We start from the raw sequence: 25,819 nt of genomic DNA, 5'->3' as shown, positions 1-25,819 counted from the left end.
TTCCGCACTGCAGCAACAACAAAATCCCTTCCGGCCGACATCCTTCAAAATAAAATAATTTAAAAAAAACCTATTTGGGAGCTGATTAAATGACAGTGATTTGGTCAAACAGTTCATGGCCACGTAAGGCTTTATGAAGACATAGCCACTTTTCTAAATGTCCATAAATGAGCCAGCATTTTTTTTTAAATCATAGACAAAAATTATCAATTTTTATTCTGTTTATCTCATTCATTTGCTTTCTACTTTGTTGTATAGAAAGACCTCAAAATCCTAATGTCAGACTTCCCATATTTTCTTTTCAAGCTTGAATGATGAACTATTATATCTCATAAAAAGCTGTGCTAATTTGGGGATTAATTTAATCTATGATTAATTGAATGCTATGTAAATAAAGTTATCATTATGTTTTTATTAATTAATCTATATGCTACATTTTTGTTTCAAGTAAAAATCTTTATATTATTTGATGTCTAGTGTTAAATATTCAGACAAAATTTGAAAGTTTCATGCATTAATTAAACAGAACCAAATTTACAAAAATCCATGGTTGACAATGGGTTGCATTCTAACTTTGATTGGGGCATGTAAGGTTGTTATCTATTTTCACATTACTAAATAGTTTTTAACTTTCTAAATAGTCAACTCCTTTTAAATGCTTGTTTTATTTTTAATGATAAGAACCTCAACAGGAAATGTAGTCGAAACCATTGAACATACTTGACGTTTGTATGCGTAAATGTTACCACTTCCGGGTACAGCCCTACAGTGATTTATCAGCAGAGGGCGCCATTGTATATGTTTCATATTTTTCTAACCATGCGTGGACATCTTCAACAGGACTGTTCACCTTATTGGTAAAAAGGATGACTAAACAATAATTTAAAGGAAACATCTTACAATCACGGACAAAATACGGTTAAAGAATACAAATTTCACGTTTTTTGTCGGTCTTACGCCTCTGTTGTCTTCATAAGAGTTGTGATTCAACAAGTACAATTCATTATAATATGATGTTGGAACGACTAAAGCATTTTGTAGTTAGCTACCATATCAGTTTATATTCAGCCTTTATCTTTATGAAAAGTATTTGACTCATCAATGCCATTCCATTGTTTTTAAATCTTCCATTTCATTATTTGTGAATAATTAGGTTTATGTACAGAGTAAAGATAAAAAAGAACAGTTTCCTTTTTTATATATATTTCTTGGCATGGTCTTTTTACCTCTGGGACAGTAGGAGTAACAGCTTTCACGTAGGAGTAACAGCTTTCACTTGCAAGATACTTCTCTTGTTGCAAATATCTACAAAAGATCACAATAGGTTCTATTAATGTTTACTACCGTTGATGTCAGTACTTTTAAGTCAGACTTACTAATCCTTATTGCAAGATTGTTTTTATTTGGACAAAGTTGTTGTTTTCCTAACTTTTTGCTGTCATTTCACCCCACAGATTAGAACAGAGAAACTCCAGAGAAGTGTAGGTGTGTTAGTCTCAGGGAATGGTAAGTCTTGCTGAGCAGATGGTTGGTTTTCGCAGAGACACTCACCGTAGACACACACCTTAATAAAGACAACAGTTTTGCATCAATGTAAGCATGTACTCAGTATATCAAAGAGTCGTCTCTCTCAGCTTGAGTGCCTAATGATTGATTGGTGACAATGAAAATCAGCATGATGGATTGTCAGAGGATGAGCAACAAATTCCACACACAACAGCCCCTTTTCTGTGTGCTACCACCTCAAACCAGAGCAATATGTTTCTCTATCTGAGGGGCCTGCTCCACATGAGGGTCCTGGTTCTTTTTCCCCCTCTTCCAGAGAGTGAAAAAGACAAAAACAGAGGTAGTTAGTGGTTTGCAAATGACTGGCATGCACTGCCATCAATTTGAAGAGAAGTGAGCCTATATTTATTAAAAAAGAAAAGAAGAATTTATTTGTTTTTTTTTTTCTGGGAATTTGTTCTACATTTTTACTACATTTTCCGAGAAGCTATCAGGAAATGTTCAATGAACATTTCCTGATAGCTTCTGGGGGGGTACTCTGATTAGAACTTTTGGTAACCTTTTCTTGAAACTATTGGGGCTATTACAGGAACTTACATAGAAACTTTTGAGATTTTTCATACTTTCCTTCAAATTTTCGGGGAGGATTTTGTCTGAAATACTCACAGTATTCTTGTTTGATTTAGTGTGAAACATTCAGAAATTCTCAGCTGGAATTTCTCCCTAAAAGTTAAAGTATTTGCCAGCATTTTCTCAAATTTCTGGGAAATTTTTGGGAACTTTCAGGAAACTTTTGGGAAAACAAAGAAAATATCCATCATATTTCTCTGTAACTGTAAGGGCCTTGCCTTTTAAATTTTCCTCAGCACCTTTTGGAATTTTACAGTAGCTTCCTGTTTTTTTAACCTTTCTGAAAACCCTTAGGGACATTTCAAGGATTTCTGTCAGCTTTTAAAATAAAGTAAACAGAAACAGAAACCAAGATTCCCAGGTCAACTAGAATGAAAATCTATGAGCTGTTGCCCAGATAGATGTAAAATATATTGATGTAACAGACATAGTGGTGAATGCTGTCACCAGGATAAAAGTTGAGGATTTGCAGTCTGGCTGGGACCTTCTTATGTGGGGCTTGAGTGGTCTGTCTTCACAGATGGAGGGAAAATCATAATCAGAAATTTATTGTGATTTAGCTATGGTGATGGGCCCATGGGTATTTTCTTCTTGAACTCATGGTGACACTGCTAAATTATTGGAGCCTCACTTTAAAGAGAAAATGATGGAAGAGGTATATACCATAATGACCTGTGAAAAACGTGCATGCCTTTAACATGGCAGAATGCGGATCTGTAAATGTTTTCCCACCTGTCATCTTGAAGTACACACTGAAGCCTGTGTGCAACAGATGGAACTGAAATGCAGAAGGTGTTTACAGTGTGGCAGTCTGCAGGTGTGAGTCAACTCGTTGTACGTCAACAGCCTGTTCTCTCCTGAACTGAGAGAAGAGAAGGTGACAGATAACAAACTGAGTCCTACAGACTGCTAGAAACACAAAAACACACTGACAGGCTCTATCAGAACAAGAGATCCTAAGTCTTTGTCACCACGACGCTTTGGAAAGCTGTTTGTATTTGTGATATGAATTCAAATGAATTTTTCCACATTGGAAATACAAGTCCCATTACATAGGGACAGGTATATAATTAATTCAAAGAAAATATAGAAACAAATAGGGAAGAATAAACAACATATGCAAAAAAGCTATAAGGACACACCTGTTTGCACTTAGGCAGAGCTGTGCAGACAAAAAGCTTCCAACAAAAAACAGTCATTTACATAGAATCTTCATGTTTGCACATCAAAACATCAGTGGTTTGTGTAGTGTGTCACACGTGAGCCAGACCTGTCACTACACTCAGATTTGCTGCCTTACAACCCCTGCAGAAATGTGCCTCATCTAGGCAGGAGGTGAAAGTAAAGCAGAGGAAAAATGTGGTGTTCCCATGGCAATAGAGTCTACGGATGGGGAAATTTTCTTGCCTTTTTTTTTTTTTTCTTTTCTTTTTTTTTTTTACCTCTGCAAAAATAAATTTGATAGCTGAATGAAATGTGAGCAGCAACAAGACATCCACGGGGAGGGATTGGGTTTTCGGTAGGATAGTGTTTTTATGTTCCACCACTTATGCAGAATGCAACTATTGGATCTGTGAGAAAACGATCCCTGTTTGGAAACCTGTTCAGGGTGGAGCTCTGGCTGTTATTTCACTTCATTTTCCACTTTTTTCTTGCACTGTGTTTTAAGATATTGAACAAATTCATTTCACTGCAGTGCATGATACAAAAAGGTAGGCCCTACACTTTATTGTTAGTTGATTCTACGTACCTTAACATTCACATTTAAACTTTACATGTTAAATTTACTGATGCACATCACTCAGTTGTATGATGGATTTTTTTCTTCAATGACAACGGCATGGCGCACATTACTCTGCCTCTAATTGGCAACTACTTGATGTTGCCTTGGTTGCTTGCTAAGAATATCAGGCTGAGCTAATCAGAGACAGAGCAGGTAAGGTCATCCATTGCAGTTCAGTGGGATATCTAGTCATCATGGTCCTTACTACTGAAAGTCAAGTAGCTGAAGTAGGGGGTTGATGTGCAAATACTAAAGGCCCGTTTAAGTTGTACCAAATATGCAACAGCAGTCTATAACATGGACTGTTTACCCTTTACTGGAAGCTACGCCTCTGATTATTAGTTCATATCATCTTCCATCCATCCATTTTCTATAACGTTTATCGTGTTATGGGTCGCAGGGCGTCATTGGGACAGTGATGGACTTACATCACTATAACTGCAGGTAGACGTTGCAGTGGCTAAACCAAAGTGTACTGAGAGAGACATGAAGTATGCAGTAGAATACCATTGAAAAATTCTGCACTTATTATGGCCTGTAATTACATCATGCTAAATACATTAATGCTTACAGACCTGTGGCAACTATTTACAAGAAGGTAAATAGGTAATGAATTTAAAACTAACTACTAGTTAACTTTAACAAATAAGTAACTACTAGTTAATCATAAATAACCAAGTAACTTACTGATGGTTAACCATTAATGCATTTGTAACTAGCTACTAGTTAACCATAAATGGATGTATAACTAACTCCTAGTTACCAATTACTTAGCAAATAGATAAGGTACATACACTTTGAATGGTTAGTAGGAAACAAATGTCTAACTAACTACTAATGAGCTACTAACTACATGTGACCCTGTAATGAATGTATGATTAGCCACCAGTTTACATAAATGATTGTGTAACTTACTACTAGTAAATGGTAAACAAATGTATGATTAACTACTAGTAATATAAACAAAGTAGTAACAACCAGTAAGATAAGGAACACAAATTTCTATTTTTTTTTTAACATTCATCCATGGTTACCTAGAAGTTGGTTACTCACTGGTGTAGTGATTAACCAGTAGTTAGTTATACACTTATTTATGGTTGATTAGAAGTCAGTGTCTCATTGGTATATAGTAAACTATTAGTTAGACTTTTAATATTAACTTGAACTCTGTTGCTTATTTGTAAATGGTTAACAAGTGGTTAGTTATACATTTGTAAATTAATCTAGTAGTTAGTTACTCAATCGTTAACGTAAACTAGTAGTTACACACTTGTAAATGGCTAACTAGAAGTTAGTTACTTATTCATTTATGGTTTGCTAGTTGTAAGTAAAACATTTGGTAATGTTAATTTGAATTCAGTTGCATTTTTGTTAATGGTTGAATAGTTGAATATTCATTTGTTTAGGGTTAACTAGAAGTTAGTAACTCATTCACTAATGGTTTACTAGCAGTTAGTTACTCTATTGTCACTGGATAACTAGTAGTTACTTACTGGTTTATTAATGTATCTAGGAGTTAGTTATTTATTTATGGTTCACTAGATGTTAGTTGTACATTTATTAATGTTAACTAGAATTCAGTTGCACCTTTTTAATGGTTTATTAAAAGTTGAATATTATTTTGTTAATGGTTTATTAGTAGCTAGTAACTCAATCATTTATGGTTAACTAGTAGTTAGTTACTCAATGGTTAACTGATAACTAGTAATTAGTTACCCATTTGTTTATTGCTGAATTGAAGTAGGTTATACATTCACTACCACTATCTATTTAAAATTTGTAAACCTGATCTCTTTGTTAAGCAATTTTTACTAATGGTTTGCTGGTAGCTAGTTACTCATATGTTACCCACTAACTGTGCAAAATGTGTATATCTTATTGTTAAGTATTACAGCCTATGCTTCATCAAAAAAGTCAATATGTTCCAAGTGATTTGGATGAAAGACAGTTTTATGAAGTTGCCAGAAAGATCTACTTATGTGGTATTTATATGAAAAGTAGTTGTAGTTTATACAGTTTTGAATGTAGTTCTTGCTTTGAAAAAAAAACATTTTTGTACATAGAGTTTGGAAAAGGGCCCAGTTTAAGAAAATGTGTTCATGCAAGTGTGAAAAAAACAGCGATTAAGATTATTGTCACTCAATTCATTATTGTTATTATATTTCTTTGTTGTTACAAGGTGCGTTTGTAATATTGCCACTGTTCTTCGGCCAATAAAGCGACCTGGACTGAAATAATTTGAATGAATGAGACACTATGTGTGAAAGAAAGAGAGAGAGAGGCAGGAGGGAGGGGGGTGACAATATGAGGAGGCTCACGTGACAGTCTTTTAAATTCCTGTTCCCCTGCAGCGCAATTTGTCAGAGAACGAGCGGTGCCTGCCTGCCTCCTCGCACATATACGCATGTCTGCTCATTTTCGGCCCCAGAAGAAGAAGGTACACGGACCTGCCTTCTTGAAAGCTTCACGCGCTTCTCCGCTCCCTTCAGCATGTTGTTTTCATAGTTTGGAGCCCGCTCGTGCCTTTTGTTGTTTCCTGCTGAAGCCTTTGAGCTGACCGGTGCCAGGAGGAGAAGGCAGATAACTCGACAACCTCTTAGGGAAAAAAAAAGACAAGAATGCAACACTGGACTGCTGCTCGTGTGTTATTTCTGCCCTGATTTTTACCATACGGTGCTTTTAAACTCCTCGTCTGCTGGAGTAGAACCAGTTGAAGCTAATTTTCTTCAATGCACGCGCACTAGAAAGGAAAGAAAAAATAACGGAGGAACATTACAAGTCGGGGATCATCACCTAAAACCCAACAGAGTCCTCGACCTGCAGGGTCTCACCCTTAAACCTGAGGAACGATGTCATCTACTAAATACAAGAAGGATAAGGAAATCATAGCGGATTATGAGACCCAAGTGAAAGGTGCGGTGTTTGTGTGATGTGTGTCCGCCTCTGTGTGCATTGTTTCTGCAGAGCCTGTCCGTCGACTCTGCCTGACCAAGACCCTGTTTATTAGCCTGTGTTTCTTTTCATTCATGTGCCTGCTGCAGACAACTCTAAAGGCCTCTTATAACGTGTCAAAGCAGATTTTTCCCATTTGGTGAACCGTGACAGTCAATCCAATGACAAGACCATCACAGTGCAGCAGTTTCATTTTCCTGTCTCTCTCGTGTGCAAAGGTTTCCTTCATGAATTTAAAGGCAGGCAGCTGTGTGTGTTTTTTTTTTTTTTACAAATGAAAATGAGTTGGTCAGTTGCTGGGTAAAAATGAATGTACAGTTGAATTTGAAGACACTATTTTACAATTTTAGGCTTTTGTGTTCAGAAATGTTGGAGAAACTGGCAGATTTAGGGAATAAGGACAGATGCAAGAATAAGATGCAAGATAATACACAGCATAGTACAATATGTAATAATGATCTGACATGATACAATCCAATACCAAATGATTGGATGTGATACAATACAACACAAGCAATACAATCTTTGATATGACATTAAAACATTGCAATACTAAATGAATCAATAGTCTATGATACACTAGAGTACAATACACTATTTGCTTTATCACAACACAATACAATACAATACCAAAAGACACAATATGAAGTGACAGAAACATTGGAATCAGTATTGGCCCTCATTTCTGCATTGCTTCTCTAGTTACCCTCATTTATCTTTAGTAATTAAGAAGTTCCCTAGTTTCTTTGGCTAAATCTAACATTGTTATGACTGAAACATACTGATGCTAAATATCTTTATATATTTTCTGCAAAGTATGATTTAATGATATACAATTGGGAATCAATTTTATGTATGTCATACAAATCATGTCTGTGTAATTTTTTACATATTCAGTGTTGTATAATGGTTGTCCATGTTGGTGTGTCAGCTTTAATCCACATCCCTGCGATCCAACTTGGCTCACCCTATTTTTTGCCTTTGAATCACTGGCAGATTGGCTGTTTTCTCACCTAGCAGCATGGATAAAAAGCTGTGGATGATAGACACGCCACTGCTAATGTTTGTTAAAGCTGATTGTGATTCTAGCAGTGTAAAAAGTCTCATTGATGTGTAAAGAAACACTGGATTTAGTGCTTTTTGGAAGCTTTTACCTATTGGCTGTTGAGTTCATAATACAGTCCAGATTTTCTGATTCTTGTGGTTCTTGTCTGCTCCTTCAAGCCAGTACTTTATGGACACCAAAAAAGCACTTGTCAGAAAAAGAGTCCATTCTGGAGGTAGACTAGCAGTTACAGACCACCCATATAACCAATCACACTGTGTTTAAAGTGACAATTTATTCCTTTGTGTGGTGTTGAGATAAAGGTTTGAAAGGTCTCTGGGGTTTTGTTTCAAGGCATTTGGACCTGTAACAACACTCTGTTTCTCTTTGGTTTTACTAATGTTACGCCTCAGTGGCCTCAGCTGATCATCTCCTGAGTCCTGTAGCGGTTCAGACCTTTGGACGCTCGACGTGTGAGTGGATTTGTGGGATTGATCTTTCTTCTTTGTGTGGATAGGGTATCAGTTTCTGTTCTGATGGATTCCCCCCCACCAGACCGTCTCTGTCTCCATAACCTCAGCTGTGTGTAGCTGGTCATTCAGAAAACTGCTCTTCAGGCCACATATTTCCAAAATATTTCGGCATCAGTTATTCAGTTTTGATCCATGTGTGTCATGGGAGAGTTGCTCTTGTTTAAAGAGCAAGTGCCCTGTCTGCTCCAGCGTGCTTTAGACAGGCAGGGCCCTTGAACTGTGCAGGGAGGACGGATGGTAATTTATGGTGAATGCTGCTTGTTTCTCATTCACAGCTGGCATGTTGCATCGCCTGCAGACACAGAGCGCTCTCCTCCTGACATCCACCACCCTCGCAACAAAGGCAGTGAGCAGAGCGTAATGAAATTCAGATTGGGAAATTGCACCTGTCTTCTTCTGAGTTATTGCTTTATGGTTAATGTCTACATGCAGAAGGAGCAAATCATCAGTGGGTCATTGACTGGGTCATAACAAGATCACAGGGTTGCTTTATTATGTGTGAGGGCTGATATAAAAAAGCAGTGGTTTAACAACAAAGACGGAAAAGGGTTTTCAGTCATTAGGGTTCCTTAAATACTTTGGCTCTAGAGAACGTTATAATGTAGAGTTTAATTCCTCTCATACAGTGTAACAAATAACTATGCTCACATCTTAACCCAGGGCCATTCATGAATTGTTGACGACCCCCGAGGCCAGCTGCCAAAGCTGAGCTCTCTGAAGGACCTTGGGAGATGGTGTTCACTTTATCCAAGCTGTTCAGCTGGCAGATCCTGCATTAGCATGTCAATAAAGACAGTCTGTACACCCAACAGAGATAGATGGAGACTGACTAAAGAGCTGAGACTCCTGAGCACCTTTCACAGAAGAAATCTTGACAATTTTCTACAAAATTTCATGTATTCATATGTATACTGAATTATTCCTGAATTTCCTTTTACACATGCAGCTCACAGCAGGAGATTGTGTGTCGGACATCATCGTAAAACTCAACATGCTCTGTTTGCTTTAATGTGTAAAAATAGACTGTATATTAAGTTGAACATAGCAACAGCCCTCCAGGAGTGAAGCCAAAACATCTAGAGCTCCATGTTAATGGATGGGGAATGATGCAGACTATAAAGTTTAAGTACATGCCAAGTAATTTTTTCATTGAAACTGATTTTTTTTTGGTCTTAATAGTTTATTTTATCATGCTCATTTATGTCTGAGTACTAATTTTTCTTTGAAGTTTGTTCGGTTATCTATTGGTAAAACGAGAGAATTTAACATCATGACTGACAAATGTGGCTCGCTACGGTGCTCATAACTGGATTTACAGAGCAGAAGAATAAAGGCGAGAGAAATTGTAACATTTAACTATCGATACTAGGAATGCCTGAGATTAGCTATCAAATCCCTTTGTAGTCTGCACCAGAATTTTAAGGCAGTTAAGCTAATTGTTAAAATTTTTAATCATTTCCGTCTCACAATCCTGGTCAAACAGCCTGTCTAAACTGGAACAAAGCGGCCCACCACTGTTAGCCACTGTAGTTATTCTTTACGACTGCCGTCTTTTTACTCTGACATAAACAGCTGCTAACCAAAAGCATTTTGGAGGAACAGTGTGGTTTAGCAGTACTTTGAGCAAGAAAACAAGGATAAAATTGTCCAGAGGCTGTGTCAGTTTATACTCACATATAACCGAAGCATTGAATGATGATACTCACCACAGGAATCCGGAGGTCACCCTGCAAAGAGAATCAAAGGCCGGTGAAGCTAGCACCTCTCAGCATTAGCCACATTATCTAACCAACATCAGATCTCAATCGGCATATTAACAAAACATTCAACAAACATCATCTTCCTGACACATACATTACAAATTTCAACACGTCTGTCATTCATAATATTAAATAAAGGGTCTTAAGTTCCAGAAAGTCAGTAAATTTGTAATAAAAATAGGAAAATACTACAATAGAGCCGGCGGGGGGGGGGTCCAAGATTAAGCAATTCGTATTGTTTGCTCCACCAGCCAGCTCCATTCAGTGTGATATAGCTGCATCTGTACTAGGGTATTTTAGCTTCACCTTTGTACAATGGATTGGCACAGAGATGTGTTGTCCATATAGGTAAACAGTCAGCTTGCACAAAGGGGGCGTCCCGGTTGGACTTGCAAGAGAGGGGATGGAAGTCTTTGGCAATGTTGACTGCTTCTGCATTAGTATCATTACAATTTGTACAAAAGTAAAAGTAGTTAACAGAATACTGGCGAACAAGGTGAGTAGTCAACACAGTTTTGAGTTTAAACAGGGAAACTCCAGTCATTATGAATGACATCATCACCCATCCCGCTGGCTTTAGGCAAATGTTCCAGACTATTACACAGTTTTTGTTTTGAGGATGGCAGGGAAAAACTCATTCAGCTATTTGCATTCCCTTCTCTAGGCTTCCTGGATAATTTTAGGAAATTTTCAGGGATGCTATGCATGTGTAATAGAAGTCATTGTGTTGCTTAATATCAAGACCAAAGTTCTAACTATGCCTTTTTACAGGCAGCTTGTGTTGTGCTGTTCTGAAGCTCATATTTTGGTACCTGACATATACAGCTGAGGGTTGGACACTTGAATATAGCTTCAGTATAAAGTCATACTTGCAGGTGAGGAGGATAAGGATAACCAGGATCATATAACAGAATGAATGTCTGCTTTACAAGACTTTTCAAGAGAATGAGCTGTTTAAGAGAAAAAAAGTCAGGACAGCAACTGAGGTAGTGAAACCTAGAGTACCACCAGTAAATGTCAATACATGAGCATACCCAGGCTTCAGCTCAGCTCAGATTTATTACATTAGCCTTGTGTTTACATCTTTTTGCTGTACTGTACTCTGACCTGAGAGATAGCAGGTTACCTCTTCTGTTGGCCGCGTTCCCTGAAATTGCTCCAGTGCAGCACAGTTTATGCCTGCTTTCATTTTCTGGCATGCTGGACTTCCAGGGTGTTTTCACACCTATAGTTTGTTTGCTCTGGCCTGAATCTTGAAGCACCTTGTTTGAGTGTTACCTTATTAATTCAGCTTTGTATCTGTGTCATAGGAGGACATTTAGAAGTGAGCCACAATGTGTGATAAGTAGTGGTGTGACGAGACACTTATCTCACGAGATAAGATGAGACAAGACAAGATTTGGGCCCACGAGACAAGATTTGGGCCCAGGAGACACAAGACGAGACAAGTTTTTACACTTTTTTTTTATTTTGGAAAAAATTGTATGAGTGGAAAATATGGCCTTTATACAGCTGAAAGCCATAATTGCGAAGCATTCAGGTCTATTTAGAAATGTTTAAACTCCTCATGTACTGAATAAGCTATCAATGCTTACACACAGTTTATTTGGTCTAACTCTGACTCAGTACATTTTAATGTTCTTCAAATCAAACCTTTCATTTTAATAGTCTACCACATCTTTATTTTTCTACACTATGTACTCATTGCTACAATTATAATAATAATAAAAGCATTTCAATTATTTTGAAAGTAATTTAAAAACTATTTCTCATCCTGTTTAAGTACATCCATATTTAAAACACCCAAAAGAAATATTTCCGTCAAAAACATGTTGTTTTCTACAGTAATTTAGAAAAAATTGCTTAATTTATCGTTTTGTGGTCTTTTTCCCTCATATTAGCTTTGACAGTGTTGGACAAGACACACCGATGAGGGTGTGTGTTAATGTGTGCGCTTTGGTGAGCGAATCTGTGTCTCTGCTCTGCCTGCTGTCAGACAACAAAGAGGGTGTGTTTAACTGGAGCTAGAACTTCGCTTTTGGAGCTAACAGTGGACACTATGGCGTATAGACTGAGTTTGTTTTGCTAAGTTTACCACCGCAGTATACAACGGCCTTTTGCGCTACTCAAGTTAAACTTCTGACTGATGATACGCACAGCCAACAGCTGATGGATTTGTGACTGACAGACGGTGAGACGAGAGGGAGACATGACAAAGCAGCGACTGAATCAAAGTTACAAAGTCAGAGATACCGGCACTATGAGCGAGTCTGCGTGCATACACAGACTCACAGAGACTGCTAAGGTTTCCAGCAGCAGCATTTCATTATTGCTGACTGTTATGATGAACCCATTATGCATTGGTGAATCTTGTGCGGCCCCAAGTAGCACACGCAGAGGAGGAGGTGGGGGTTGGAGCGGTGATCTTAATCGGTCACGGATCAGCTCCATTTCTTCATTAGCTGGTAAACGAACAATTTTAAAGTGTTCAGGGCAGCTTTGTGATCTTTTCTAACTTCCAGTTAGGTTTTGTTTTCTGTCAGGAGAGCTGCTACCCCTGGTGTCTGCAATATGGATCTTGCCAGATGGTTTTCACTTCAACAAGACATCTCATGATGTTTTGATCTCGCGAGATCTCGCCACACCCCTAGCGATAAGTGAGGAAAATGCTCTTTGATTGGACAAAATTTATTGCAGGAAAACTCTTGGACATAAACTAAGACTTAACTCTTGCTGTGGCTTTGGTTGCTCTAAAGTAATTTATCCATTTTGAAATGGACATACACATACACTGACTAATGTTGGCAATGATCTTTTGTGTCTATATTGTTTGCATCTATCTCTGTCAATGATACACTTTGAAAATGAGGCACAACTGCGTCCAGAAAATGTTTTTTGTTAAAAATATTTAATCCCAATGATTATAAACCCATTGCAACAGACAGTTCTTTGAGAATGCAATGTTTTTTTTTTTTGTTTTTTTTTTTACATACTGCATATATGATTAAAAAACAATATGAGAATAGTATGTTGATGTGCTGGAGCTGCTGAAGGTGCTTCTTCTCCCTGTTTTACAGCTTTCACACCAGTACAAAGGAACCACACTAACTTGGCAAACTGACTTGAGTTTGTGTTACAGTGGTAAAAAGGATTCAAACGAGGCAACAATGGGATTTAAATGGCAAAAAATAATAAAGGAATGCAACAAGAGAGAAAATGTGAAGAAAATTGTGAAAAGCGGTTAAAAGTGAAAAAAGGGCTGAAGAGGTAAAAACAGGTAAAAGAAAAAAGCCAAACTTGTAAAAACAAGTCAAAAACTGACTTCAAAGTGGGAACAAATGACTAAAAGTAAAATACAGTAGCAGTTTTTTTAAATAGGCAAAAATGTTGAAAAGTGGCAAAAATGGGTTACAGAAATGCAAAAAGGTTGCCAGAATGGTAGGAAAATGGTGAAATGCTGTTGAAAGTGTCAAAAAAGGTAAAAACAGGAAAAAAAAGTTGCAAAATCTGGCTAGATGAAGTAGGAAAATGGGGTTCAAAAGTGAATTAAAAATGGAAAAAAACGGGCATAGAGTGGGAAAAAGTGGCATAAATGAACAGAAACAGCAGTGAAAAGGGGTTTAAAGCCCCTATTTTGCCGATCCAACACACATGCATTGATGCCGTCAAGAAATCATGACTGTGGAGGGCCCATTCACTGGGTTTTTGTGGTGAAAAAAAAGCCCCTAAATATGATTTTGGTTGTTAAATCTTATTGATTTTGGCTTATGCTGTATAAATATGAATGAAAAGATGAAATTACACCACTTTGCAATCAAAACTGTAAAGTAAACGTATTTTCCAATAATAGATGATAATAAATTAACCACAAAAGCCCAATTTGACATATAAGTAACATTTCCTATCCTTGACATTAGAGATATGTGTATTTTTTTTTTTAAGTCAGACTGTGTTGTACATGGTCTGCTGAGTCTGTGTAATGCCCTGCCATAATTTTGCTATGAGGAGAAATAGGTGTGGGCTCTTATGGGTTAACTTCACACATAAATGTCCACCTATGTCAGCTACATACACCGAAGAACATTGGCAAGATGAAACTGAAAACAGCACATGTTGTTAACACCTCTGGTTTTTTTTTTCTTTTTGAGTTTCCACTCGCTGTTTGTTCCTTCCTGTCAGAGCAAATAACAAACAGGTTTATCTCTATCAGTGAATGAATTAAAGGCCTGAAAGTTACCCAATCTATGTATGTTTCTTACTACTTCAAACAATGCAACGAGCATCTGAATTACAATTTATCGGGATGTAACAATACCTCAAAAATAAATATATCATGAATTAATATTAAAGAAATATATACTGCAATACTTTTAAACTCTTTATACAAGCAGAATGCACAATCTTCTTTAGGCTAATTTATTTGATATCAGTAGCTGAAGTAGTAGGACATACCAGTGTCATTTTATCTAAAGAAAAGGATTGTTTTATTAGTAACTATACAACTTGAAGAAAAACAAAGAAAATTTATATTTAGATTTAAAGAGCTGACATAAAAGACTCAGATGTATTTATACATTAGTATGAGTCCCATGTCTTTGTTTAGAATAACGGAAAACTGAAAATTGGGGTGAACTCATGTTTTGAACCTGGTATCATAATACATAACATATCATATCGTATCACATCATCAAACCATGTCTTTATAGTCTTTGCTTTGTGCACTGGGGCACAGTCATGTTGGACAAGGTAAGGGCCTTCTGCAAACTGCTGCCACAAAGTTGTTAGCATAGCATTGTTCAGATGTCTTGGTAGGCTGGTGCATTAACATTGCCTTTGCTGGAGGTAAGGGGCCTAGCTAACCTTGCAAAGCAGATGGATACACCCGTTTCCGTGTTTCTCACTGGTGAATCCATCTTGCAAAGCTCCTGTCTGAATCGTTTGGGCCCGGTTAGAAAGTGACAGGACCAATCAGTGTCGAGGGGCAGTACTGTAGTGCGCGGCGGAGTCGTAGTGTAAGCAAGCAGTGACAAGAGGCCAGTGCAACTGTGGCGGGAGACATTAGCATAGATGCTGCTAAAGTGCCAGTTTTATCAGAGCTGGATGACATTTCTTCGTGAAAAGAAGAACAAAGAACAGCAGTGAGTTGTTTACTTTTCAAAAATGACAAAAGTCGTGTACTGAGAGGTCTGCAATTGCCATGGTTCAAGGCGTTATGCAGTTCTCTATGGAGATTACTCCAGGGGCACAGGCGTGCACCTCGGTAGTGGCTATGTCCCGTGTTTTGTTGTTCTGATTGGCCCATAAAGATGTGACAGACAGAACGTTCATCCAGTCACCCTCCAAGTTTTTTTTTCAAAGGCTCTGCCCTTTCCCAAATGCTGTCTATGAGTGGTTTTCCAGATGGATGTGTGAAACATATCTACTCATTTTCTCTCTCTTCACTATTATTATCCACACACATTGCATGCCTCTGTCTCCTCCTGTTGTCTCTATGCCTGTGTGATCTTTTGTCAACACTCCTACATTTATAAAGGTTGAAGAGGTTCTGTCGTAATCTGTATGTGGACAAGATTTATAGAGTGGTGCAGTCGTGACGTAGTTTTGTAGGCAAACCCGGAAGTTTGCGTCGCATGGGTTCCCTCGGCGTCGAGCCTATGGGATTTTTCAGTGGGTTTCTGGGATTATTGCTGTGTGTCCATTAAATGTTTATGAAACTTGCATGTTTTGTTCATAAAGATAATCTTCACAAATTGATAATAAAAGCATCATATCTGGTTCGTTAATCTGACTGATGAAAGTACAAAGCTAATGTCAGGCTATACTGAACTACACCATGATCTTCCTGACAAACGCTTTAGTCCTTGTTTGCTGTCTTTTAGCAACCGCCTTTATTAAGACGTGAAAAGATACACAATTCAAAGGTGGTGCACGTTTCAGATGTATTATATGTTGTAGGATAAAATGTTAAACTCTCTTGTGCTTGTGTTCGCTACAGACCTTATTTCAGTCATTTAACCGAAAACTAATTGAAAAATCCCATAGACTTTTAGATGAGGGAACCGAAAGTGCTAAAATGCTGACTCACTTTTCCAGTTTAGGACTTATTCCTGCACCACTCTCTTTACAAACTTAAATAACGATCATAAATATCACCAATAACGTCAGGCGCTATGAGCAACATGCACGCAAGGAATAAAAAGACAAAAGGGGTCGTCCACCAGTTTATTGATCCCAGATGATTGAGTTTTAAAATTATAAAATGACCACCAGGTGACCTGCAGATGGGCCCAACTGTTGTTGATTTCAACCATGTTTACCACTGGTTTATCAGTTTGCAGCATGATTTATGGGGGATTGCAGGACTTTCCTGTATTACTAGTGTCAGACTTAATGTGAGAATTTAATAGATTGTGCACAATTGCTACAATCTCACACCGAAATCCAGCGTTCGTCTTACTATCTTGGACGTGAAACAAGCGGGACATTGGTTCATACACAACTTTAGAGGATAAATCAGTTTCATTGGAGACCTCTCATGATACTGAGTCAAAGCATCCTAGCAAACATTAGACCCCAGCTCTGACACGGGGGGTGGGGGGGTCCTCTGGTCAGTGAGTGTGTGGGATTGCTCAGCTCTGGTCATGGAGTCAGAGGGAATGAACAGTAAACCAGGACTCAGAAATTAAATACATTCATGTAAAAAAGATAAATAAATTAAAAGGCTATTTAGTTTGTTTGATAAAAGGACCAGGTAGAGAAAGATGTCCTTAAATGACTTCTGTTGTGATATGGCACTATACAATTAAATAAAACTGACTTGACGTTAAGGGGGCAAATAGAAGGGTAGGGGAAACACAGGTGATGTCAGGCTTGCATGCAGCTGCTGAGCCTGATGAAACCCATTTTATGAAGCTACTGCTATAGTTTTGTGCTTACTTAAATGCCAATGGAATTTGGAACTTTTAAGCAATGGCATCAGCAGAGTGTTGGTGACTTTTATGCCATGCACCTTAACAGCCGTTGACCCCCCCTTGTTTTTTTAAATGGTCTTCTGTTTCATGGCTGAGTTGCTGTTGTTCCTAAATGCTTCCACTTTCTGATAATATCACTCAAAGTTGGCTGTTGAATATCTAGCATGGATGAAATTTCACAAACTGTCTTATTGCAAAGGTGGTATCCAGCACAGTACCATGCTGAGCTTTCAGAACGGCCATTTTTTTGGAAACATGTTGCAACGAGTCTGATTGAAACAACTGAGTTCAATAATTTACAGGCTTTTAGAGATAAAATTACAGTCTTTCAATATTTCCTTCAAACAATGCCTTTGTTAATTCTTAATTTGTCATCTGCATATTAACAATCTCATCATATAAATGCAGAGAGAGGATACATACATAGCTTGTGATTGCTGAGATAAAAATACAGGATCTACCATGGGAAGTAGTGATGTTCCTCTGGCTGTAAAAAGTGTTGTTTTCATAGTTAAATGCTGATGAGAATTATAAGTGACATGAGGTGTGTCTCTGTTTGTTGTTGCTCCGGGCTGTATACAGCTCTGTTGAGCGAGATAAATTCTCAAAAGGGTTTGGGGTTCATGTTTTTTTAGAAAGAAAGAATGATTACTGAACTCAGCCTGTGGTCTGTTTGTGCTCTGGAGTACCCTGTGTTTGTGATGTTAACCGGGTTTATTACTGGGACTGAATGTGCTGCTCCGTTGTTGCTTGAAAAGTGTCTCATGATCAGAGCTTGATTGTAACCATCATGGTGTGATTTAGTTAGTAAGCTATTAACACCCTGCCGGGCAGCATGAAGCTGGCTGTGTACAAACTGACATGTTGGGGGTTTGAGAAACGGTCACACTGACTCAGTGGCTGATGGTCTGCTGCTGCCAGCTTGTTTGGAAAACCTGCCGCTGACTGTGGAGAACATTTACACAGAAAAAAAAAATCTACCATCTATTTACCCAGAATAATCTTCAGTGGGACAGCTTGTTTGTTCTTGTGGTCCAATAAATTTTGGGCTTTGTTCTGAGTTTGCCTGTTTGTCTGGTTGGCTGTGACTAGTCAGAGTAATGGCAGCTGGAGTTAGTCTGCTGCTGACTCACTGTTGATTACATGAGTTTATTAACATCAAAATAGATGAGAAGACTGATATAACTCTCATGTTTTTATGCCTGTGAACGCCTCCAGTAGCTAGCTAGCTTAAATTACTTGTTTGCTACACATAAAACACTGCAACAAAAGGAGGGCTCAGTGCCATGTTATGGTCCTCATTATGATTTGCAAAAAGTCTTTGGACAATAGTGGAGAGAAAAACAAAATAGCGGATGATTTTATCTTTGGAAATGAAAAGTTCTGAACAACTTTTCTAAACCTTTGTGCTCTTTGTGAAGAGGTCTAGTAATAGGGTGCTTACTCAAGTGTGTTAATGCAGAGATGTCACTGCTTATTCGTGATTGACATAATATCAGTATCGGGAGATAATAGCTTAAAAAGTTCATTATTGCTATTGACATACTATCGCTTTAATTATTTCTGTACTGTATTACATTTTATTCAAAAACATTACCAATCAAAGTTGGACAACACTTGTTTTTAGTCATTAAAGAAACACATAACCTGTGAAGTGTCTGATACAGTATGTTGGCCTTATCATTCAGTATGTAAGACTTTGCACTCATGCTATGTATAACCACGACAAAAATATGAAACAGACCCACTTCTGATCCTTAAAAACCAATATAATTATGTCACCCTGAGCTATCATCACGCTCCCTTCCATCATAAATAGCTTACTTGAACTCAACTTCTCCTAACTTTACAGACTGCTGTGGTCTCTATCAGCACGATGTGATGAATGCTGCTGCCACTCAATAAGCTGAGAGATTGTTCAGTCCAGTTTACAATGATCCAAGAAATAACTACTCTTTTATTAAGTGAGTGATGTGCCAGGCAGATATTGTCATTTAAAACGGTGTTGGAGTAGTTATGAAAGTTTCTGTGCTGTAATGAAGATACAAAGGTCCACTTGCACAAACAGACAGTTTATAGTCTTTGTTATTTGGTGCCAGTCAGTGCATGCTTTCCCTCCTCATTTCATTCAGCTGTCTATATTGAAAGAATCTGTGTCAGCGCTGTCCCGATGCAGTGCGGTTTTCAACACTGTGATTGTATTAAAGGTCCACTAATGTTCAAGTGTTCGCTGTCAGGCTAAGATCTGGTTACTTAGAGGTTGTACTGAAAATGATTTTGATTTGATGAATCATTTTTTTAGATTTTAATATTCTCTAAAGGAAAAATACAGGCTTTAGCTGTAAGATATATCACTATTACTACTACTTAAGACATGCTCTATAATATCAGGAAAACATGCCAGCTCAGGCCCTATTTGTAAATTTGATTTTTTTTTTCTCCACTGAAAAGACAGTGTATAGCAAAAGACCAAAATTTAGTTCAGTTCCGATGACCTTTTTTGATTGATGGTTGCTTTTCGTATTCTGTTTGGATCCCTAGTGCTTGCATGATTATCGTCTCCCCAACACAAGTTAATATTACATAAAAGCTAGCCAAAGCATAATACAACAAGTTACTTTATAGTAATGTTCATGTTATGAGAGAAAGGTGTAAAATCCCACCAAACTGCAGTGTAAGCTTGCTAGTTAGTTAACCAATGTAACATTGACTAGGAGTAAGTCGTACGTGCTACGTGTCATAGCTTTCGTTACATAATGAGTCTGTCAAGCTTGTTATTTGTCTTGTGTACCATCAAGTTTTCTCTGCGAACTTTCCTTTGTTGCATATAAATTAAGAAGTCGTAAAATGATAAAGACTCGTCACACACTGTGTTTACAGCAACACAACCACACCATTAGCTTATGTCCCTGACATGTAGAACAATGCAGAAGAGTCTCTGGCTGCAGGCCATAAATCTCAGATGCCCCTTGTTGCAGGCAGCTGCTGTGAGATGCCACCTCTGTGACAGATTTTTCTTTAAATTCAGCGTATTCATAAAGTGTGGCAGTTACATTCCTGAAATTAATACACTGCCAACATTACAGACTAAGCAACAATTTGTAAATTAAACAGAAAAAAAAGGTCAGAGGTCCAATACCAGATTAAAGTATGTACAAACCTGATTCAGAAGTATTTATGCATACATAGCTAGCGCGGCTGCGTTGGATTTAGCTAAAGCTAGCGTAGCAATGCTAGCTATGTATGTATCCATGTGTCTCAAATCAAGTGCTTCTTTTTGTATACTGTATTACGAGTCACTTAAAATGCAGTATGGAGCACTTAATCACATGGGGTCAGTATTGTCTCAATTTGCGCACAAACAGGAAGTGTCAAGGTTTAACTGTCTCTGTTGTCTTCTTCTGTTTTTTTCTAATAGCAAGTTATAAGTAGACGCTAAAATGATTAAAACAGAAATTTATGTCTACGCTCACTATGTACAGGATACATATAACTTGTTTTTATGTTAACATTATTTCCATGGAGAAAATGAACTTAATGTGCCTTAAAAGCTCTTTTCTTGATTGAAATCTGTTGACGTTGCTAATAACCCATTAGCTAGCTAATGGATGCTAATTCTAGCTAGTGTGCTAGCATGCTAACAGTGCAATATTTGCTATGTCACCAAACTGGCATTCATTAATGGTGTGAGGTGTCCATCGTTCCACACTCCGTTATCTTTCTGAGTGTGCCACTAGTATACAGCATTTGAGTGTACTTCTCAGTGTGAATGCACTACACACACACCTATTCACTCCCATTGTTTAATATTTAGTTCAGAGGTATGCGATTTGGGGGCACACTATGTCTGTGTAAAACATTGCTATGTAGGCCGATGTAGCTTCATTAGCTTTAGCATTGTGAGCTTTAACAAACAGAGGTAGAACTTAATAGCTCTGATATTTAATGCTGTCTATATAGCTACATTAGCTTTAACAAAAAAAGCATAAGTTATAATTGCACTGGAAGCTTTAGCTTAAGCTACATTGGCTACATTGCTATATTACCAGTGTAGTTTACACAGATAGCGTAGTTTTGTTTGCTTTAGCCCTATTGCTGTAGATATGTTAGAGTGATTTCACGGCATACACTGCAATGTAGTGCCAGCTCATACTGTTCAACTGCATTGCTTATGATGTGCAACCATCACGCACAATTCAATGGCTCGCACTATATGGTCCAGTGGTTGTGCACAACCCTCACAGTAGTGGTCTGCAAGAACAGTCAGCTGTGCTCTGACTGCCGCCATACTGTCTTGGAAAAAATGGCCACTGTGTGTTAACATAATTGGTTAAAGATTTGAACTCTAACACTCAGGATGTATCTGTTGAATCCTCATTCACTCTGTAACCATGTACTGTCCTACCTGGGGTCACAGTGGGGCTGGAGCCAATCTCATTATAACCACTGGACAAGAGGCAGGGTTACATCCTGGACTGGATGCCAGCCAATCACAGGACTGATACAGACACAAACTGCCACGTCACGTCTATGGAAAATCAATCATTTTAGAAAGCACAATAGATGATAATGTTAACATTACTGTCGGGAAATTGGGAAATCAAAAAATGTCATCATATTGCAACATTTTCTGGCTGTATTGTACAACATGCTGGTCTGAACAAGACATTACAGAGTTGAAAAACAATTTCTGCTAAGAGGCAGTGAAAACTGAAGAAAGAGGGCAGGCTGTGCAGAAATAGCTTTTCAGAGCTAAGGTCATTATTTGAGGGAGTAATTAGCTAAGTTTTACATTGTTAGCTTGGGACATGCTCGACTAACTTTATCATGTCCCACTGTTGGCTTCAGATAATTAGAGAGCACCTATTTGTAGCTCAGAGTCCTTCTCACCCACCTCTGATGATAGAAATACATGCAAATGTGGCACAGGGTTGTTAGATGTAGGGTAAATTAATGATACCTTTTGTTGATTTAAAGGATTTTTTAAATGTTAGGAATGACCTTATTGATTTTACATTTAAATGCGTTATCAAAAAATCAGTAGTTTCTGCTAGTTTTATCCTTATAACAATTTGATTTCAAGCTTTTTTCTATTCAAGACAAAAAGTTAGTTTATCTTACAGTTTAATTAAATTGCAGGATGTTTCGTCTACAGCGGGTACAAAAGTAATTGAACTTCAACCTGAAACATGCACCATTATGACTCACCTAAGGGTAAGCCAAGGACAAGCTCCCCTCTTTGTTTATCTCTCAGCCTTTCTAAACCAAACTCTACTCTCTTACTCGCCCACTCAAAACAAGAAAAAAACTGTTTTTGCGTTGATCTTGTTGATGTTCTCCTGCAAACTCCAGTTTTATAAAAACTTGGATAAATTCATTGAAAATCTTCCAGGGCTTTTCTAAATACCATTTACACTGGGAGTATTTAATTCGATGCAATCTGTGCTCGGAGGGAAAACGTGAAATGAGTTTTTTGCTTTGATCGGATGCTGCTGCACACGGGTTACCTTATTAGCTCTGCAGACACAGTGCATACATCTACACGTGCATCCTCACATCCATCAGGCTCTCCTCCAATAAGATGCTCCCAGGGGACTGGTACACGCCCTTGTTGCCATGGAGACACCTCTCAGCCTGGACCTGATGAGCTGGAACCTGGATGTAGGCAGTTATGGACTGTTGGACTCTGAAAGGGCGTTTTTTTTTTTCTGGCTTCCTTGAAGCTTCAGGGTCGTCTGACGCCCTGAGGTGATGACAATCCAGAGAGGCAATCAAAGTCACAGAGAGGCATTGTAAAGCAGAATGAGAACTGATTGCAATTTTTTCTTTTTATTGTTTTCTAAAGTCGTTTATTTTCTATCAAAGCCAGAGATAAGTATTATTACAGAGGGTTAGAGGCTAAATAAAGCTGTGTCTGTTTATAATCAAGCTAATTTGGCCTATTCAAGACTTGATCTACCACATTAGAATGAAAACTATGTACAAAACATCCCATTCTCTGCACTCTACATTGATTTTTAGTGTGGCACAACATGCAGCGTCAAATCCGATAAACCATCAGATAATTGGAAGTCAGGATTAAGAGTGAAGGACAATCCCGAAACTGACAGCTGACATCTTGCTGCAGGACACTCCATCGGCTCACCTCTGCACCCACCATTGATTGGTCTCAGCTCCTGTTGTCTTATCTTTTCAGCACATGTGCTGCAGCCGTCTGAGCTAATGAGGGAACAAACGAGATATAGAGACAGACGGCAGAGAGGAAACCTGCGCCGTCATTAGGAGCAGGCCCCTTGTGAATCCAAATTTGTGTTAATCATGAGGGGATTAAAAAGAGAAGACGAAGAAATAGAAGAACAGAGAAGTGGGGGATTAGTTCAGCCACTGGAACTTGTATTGTGAGACTCAGTGCAGAGGACAGAATGAGTGAATTAGGGTCTGGATGAAGGGGTTCCGTTTGTCTGCTTTTCATGTGAATTTGGCTCTGCAGTGTAGAGACCAGATACTGCAGAGCTGGGTTGGGGATTACGCTTGTGAAATTTGGCTCCAAGGGCCTTTTGTCTGGTGTGTGTCTGTACATATTGTGTGTTTCTTAAAGCGTGGTGATGTGAATGCCCGAGGGCTTTACTCTTAAATTGTTTAATACCTTCAGAGGCTGTTTTTGATTTTTAATATATCCAGATTACAACAAGACATACTGTGTTTTTCACCAGCATCTAATGCTACAAGCCACAAATCAAAAACACTAAAGGTGGAATCAAAGCTTCTTATTGATACATTAAACACTTAAAGCCACTCTAAAGATGGCTGTTTTTATCTGCAGAGAAGGCACATAAATCATCTGACTCCACTATATGAGAGATAGTGTTTCAGCTTTCGTATCCTGCAGTAAAATGATCAATCTGTCCTGCTCCTCCTCGTACAGCCTGGCTTCCCCTGCTGCCCTCCGTATGCTCTGCAGACAGTTCCTCTTGTTCACTGCACTCCCAATTTGAGCTCGACTTCATTGCGTCAAGGTGTCACGTGGTGCTCCAAAACAGCAAACTTGCAGGAAAATGCTGCACCAGTGCATCATCACCGGTGTCCTGACTTGACTTTTGTAGGAGGGGCAGGTTTTAATTCTATTAAATAACAAGTAAGGTCTTGTTTTCAGGCAATAGATGTGTCAATTCAACTGGAGTTTGTGGAAGGCAGTGAGAAGAAATAATTTTAGGGTCAAAAGTTTCACCTTTTTGCATCAGTGTTAAATTTGATGATAACTTTCACGAAGCAGCATTTTTTCCTGATGGAGACAGAAAAAATAACGTCAATAACTTTCCCCTAACAAACATCATCTTTGTAAAGATAATAAACGAGGCTAGGTCTGTCCCTCAGGGAGAGTTTAGGCTGCATTCATCTTGAATAAATGTGGGTTTTGACAGTGACGGGTAAGTATTAAAACATATTAAGACTACACCTACAGCTCAATTTTTTTATGTCTGTCTCTGAAATCAGAAACAATTGTTGAATCACTGTCTTTGATTGCTCAATGAAACAGTAAATGTAAGACAGACATTTGTCTTTACTTGTACACAGGCCTGCCCACAGAATTGGCTTGGCCCCTGAAAAACCCAGTGAGTGGGCCCTTCCCTGTTGTGATTTCTTAACTGATATCAGTGCATGTGTCTTGGATCAGTAGTATTGGTGCTAGCATCCTGGCTAACCGTTACTCCATTTTGGGGCCAACAAGTGTGTCAATTGGGTTCTGATGTTGAAATGTTAACCCCTTTATCCTGCTGTTTTCCTGATCGTTTGCATGGGTTTGCGATTGTTTTGGGTGGGGTTTGCCAGCGTATTCAGTGGCTGCAGCCGCGGCAGCGGTTAGCTCAGATATAGCTGTAGAAAAGCAGCGGCTCAATAGGAGAGGGACCACATATCTTTTTAAGACAAGAGCAGAAAGCCACACCAAAAGCTTGTCTGACCAGCCTTGCCATCAGTTTTATTCACAGAGAAGCTCCACCATTAACAATCTAATGGCACTACAGTAGCCTGTCAGCTCTAGATTAAAGGGGACATATTTTACCCTTTTAAGACAAGTTTAAATTGTTCCCAGAGGTCCTTTTGTGGGACTTTTGTGTGCCTAAAAACCCCTCTGTTTCAGCCCTGCTCAGAATGAGCTGTTTCTGTGTCTTTAAATGTTAATGAGCTGTCTGACTCCGCCCTGATCACACCCACTCTCCAGAAATGGATGTAGCACCCCTGATGTTACAATGTTACAGATGCTTTTATCCAAAGTTAAGGACCTGACTGGGATTTGAACCATCAATCTCCCAGACCAAAGTCAGCAGATAGCTGGCAGCTGAGAGAAAGATCAGGAGAGGAGGGCGGAACTTTCTTCCAAGAGGGGAGGGCCAACTGAACCTGGGCGCGGACTCCCCACATGACAACATGAGGGGAAAATCTGAGAACAGCTTGTTTCAGCACACATTATCTGAAAGGTGGAAAAAGAAAGGGGGAAGGGAATGATTTTTTTCTGGTACTTAGGGGGACAGTGGACAGGCCAGGGGCACATATTTTTGTTAGAAAAACCTGAAAAAGTAATTTTTGCATAATATGTCCCCTTTAAGGCATGCATAGAATGTCATTTTGTCTATTCGCTC

At 38.5% G+C, this 25,819-nt stretch overlaps 1 protein-coding gene across 4 annotated transcripts in view; it reads left to right on the top strand.

Moving 5' to 3' along the window:
• The first annotated feature begins 6,296 nt into the window (after nucleotides 1–6,296).
• The window catches only part of srgap3 (SLIT-ROBO Rho GTPase activating protein 3), a 99,441-nt gene continuing 79,918 nt past the window's right edge, over nucleotides 6,297–25,819 (top strand). For all 4 annotated transcript variants that reach the window (XM_041782752.1, XM_041782751.1, XM_041782750.1 and 1 more), the window contains exon 1: nucleotides 6,297–6,832. In XM_041782752.1, the coding sequence (XP_041638686.1) occupies nucleotides 6,769–6,832 (64 nt within the window). In that variant the 5' untranslated portion in view covers nucleotides 6,297–6,768. The remainder of the gene's footprint in view (nucleotides 6,833–25,819) is intronic.

Source organism: Cheilinus undulatus, linkage group 3 (genome assembly GCF_018320785.1).
Source record: "Cheilinus undulatus linkage group 3, ASM1832078v1, whole genome shotgun sequence".
Lineage (NCBI taxonomy): Eukaryota > Metazoa > Chordata > Actinopteri > Labriformes > Labridae > Cheilinus > Cheilinus undulatus.
The sequence above is the reverse complement of the archived record's forward strand: the minus strand, read 5'-3'. Positions and strand labels throughout refer to the sequence as shown.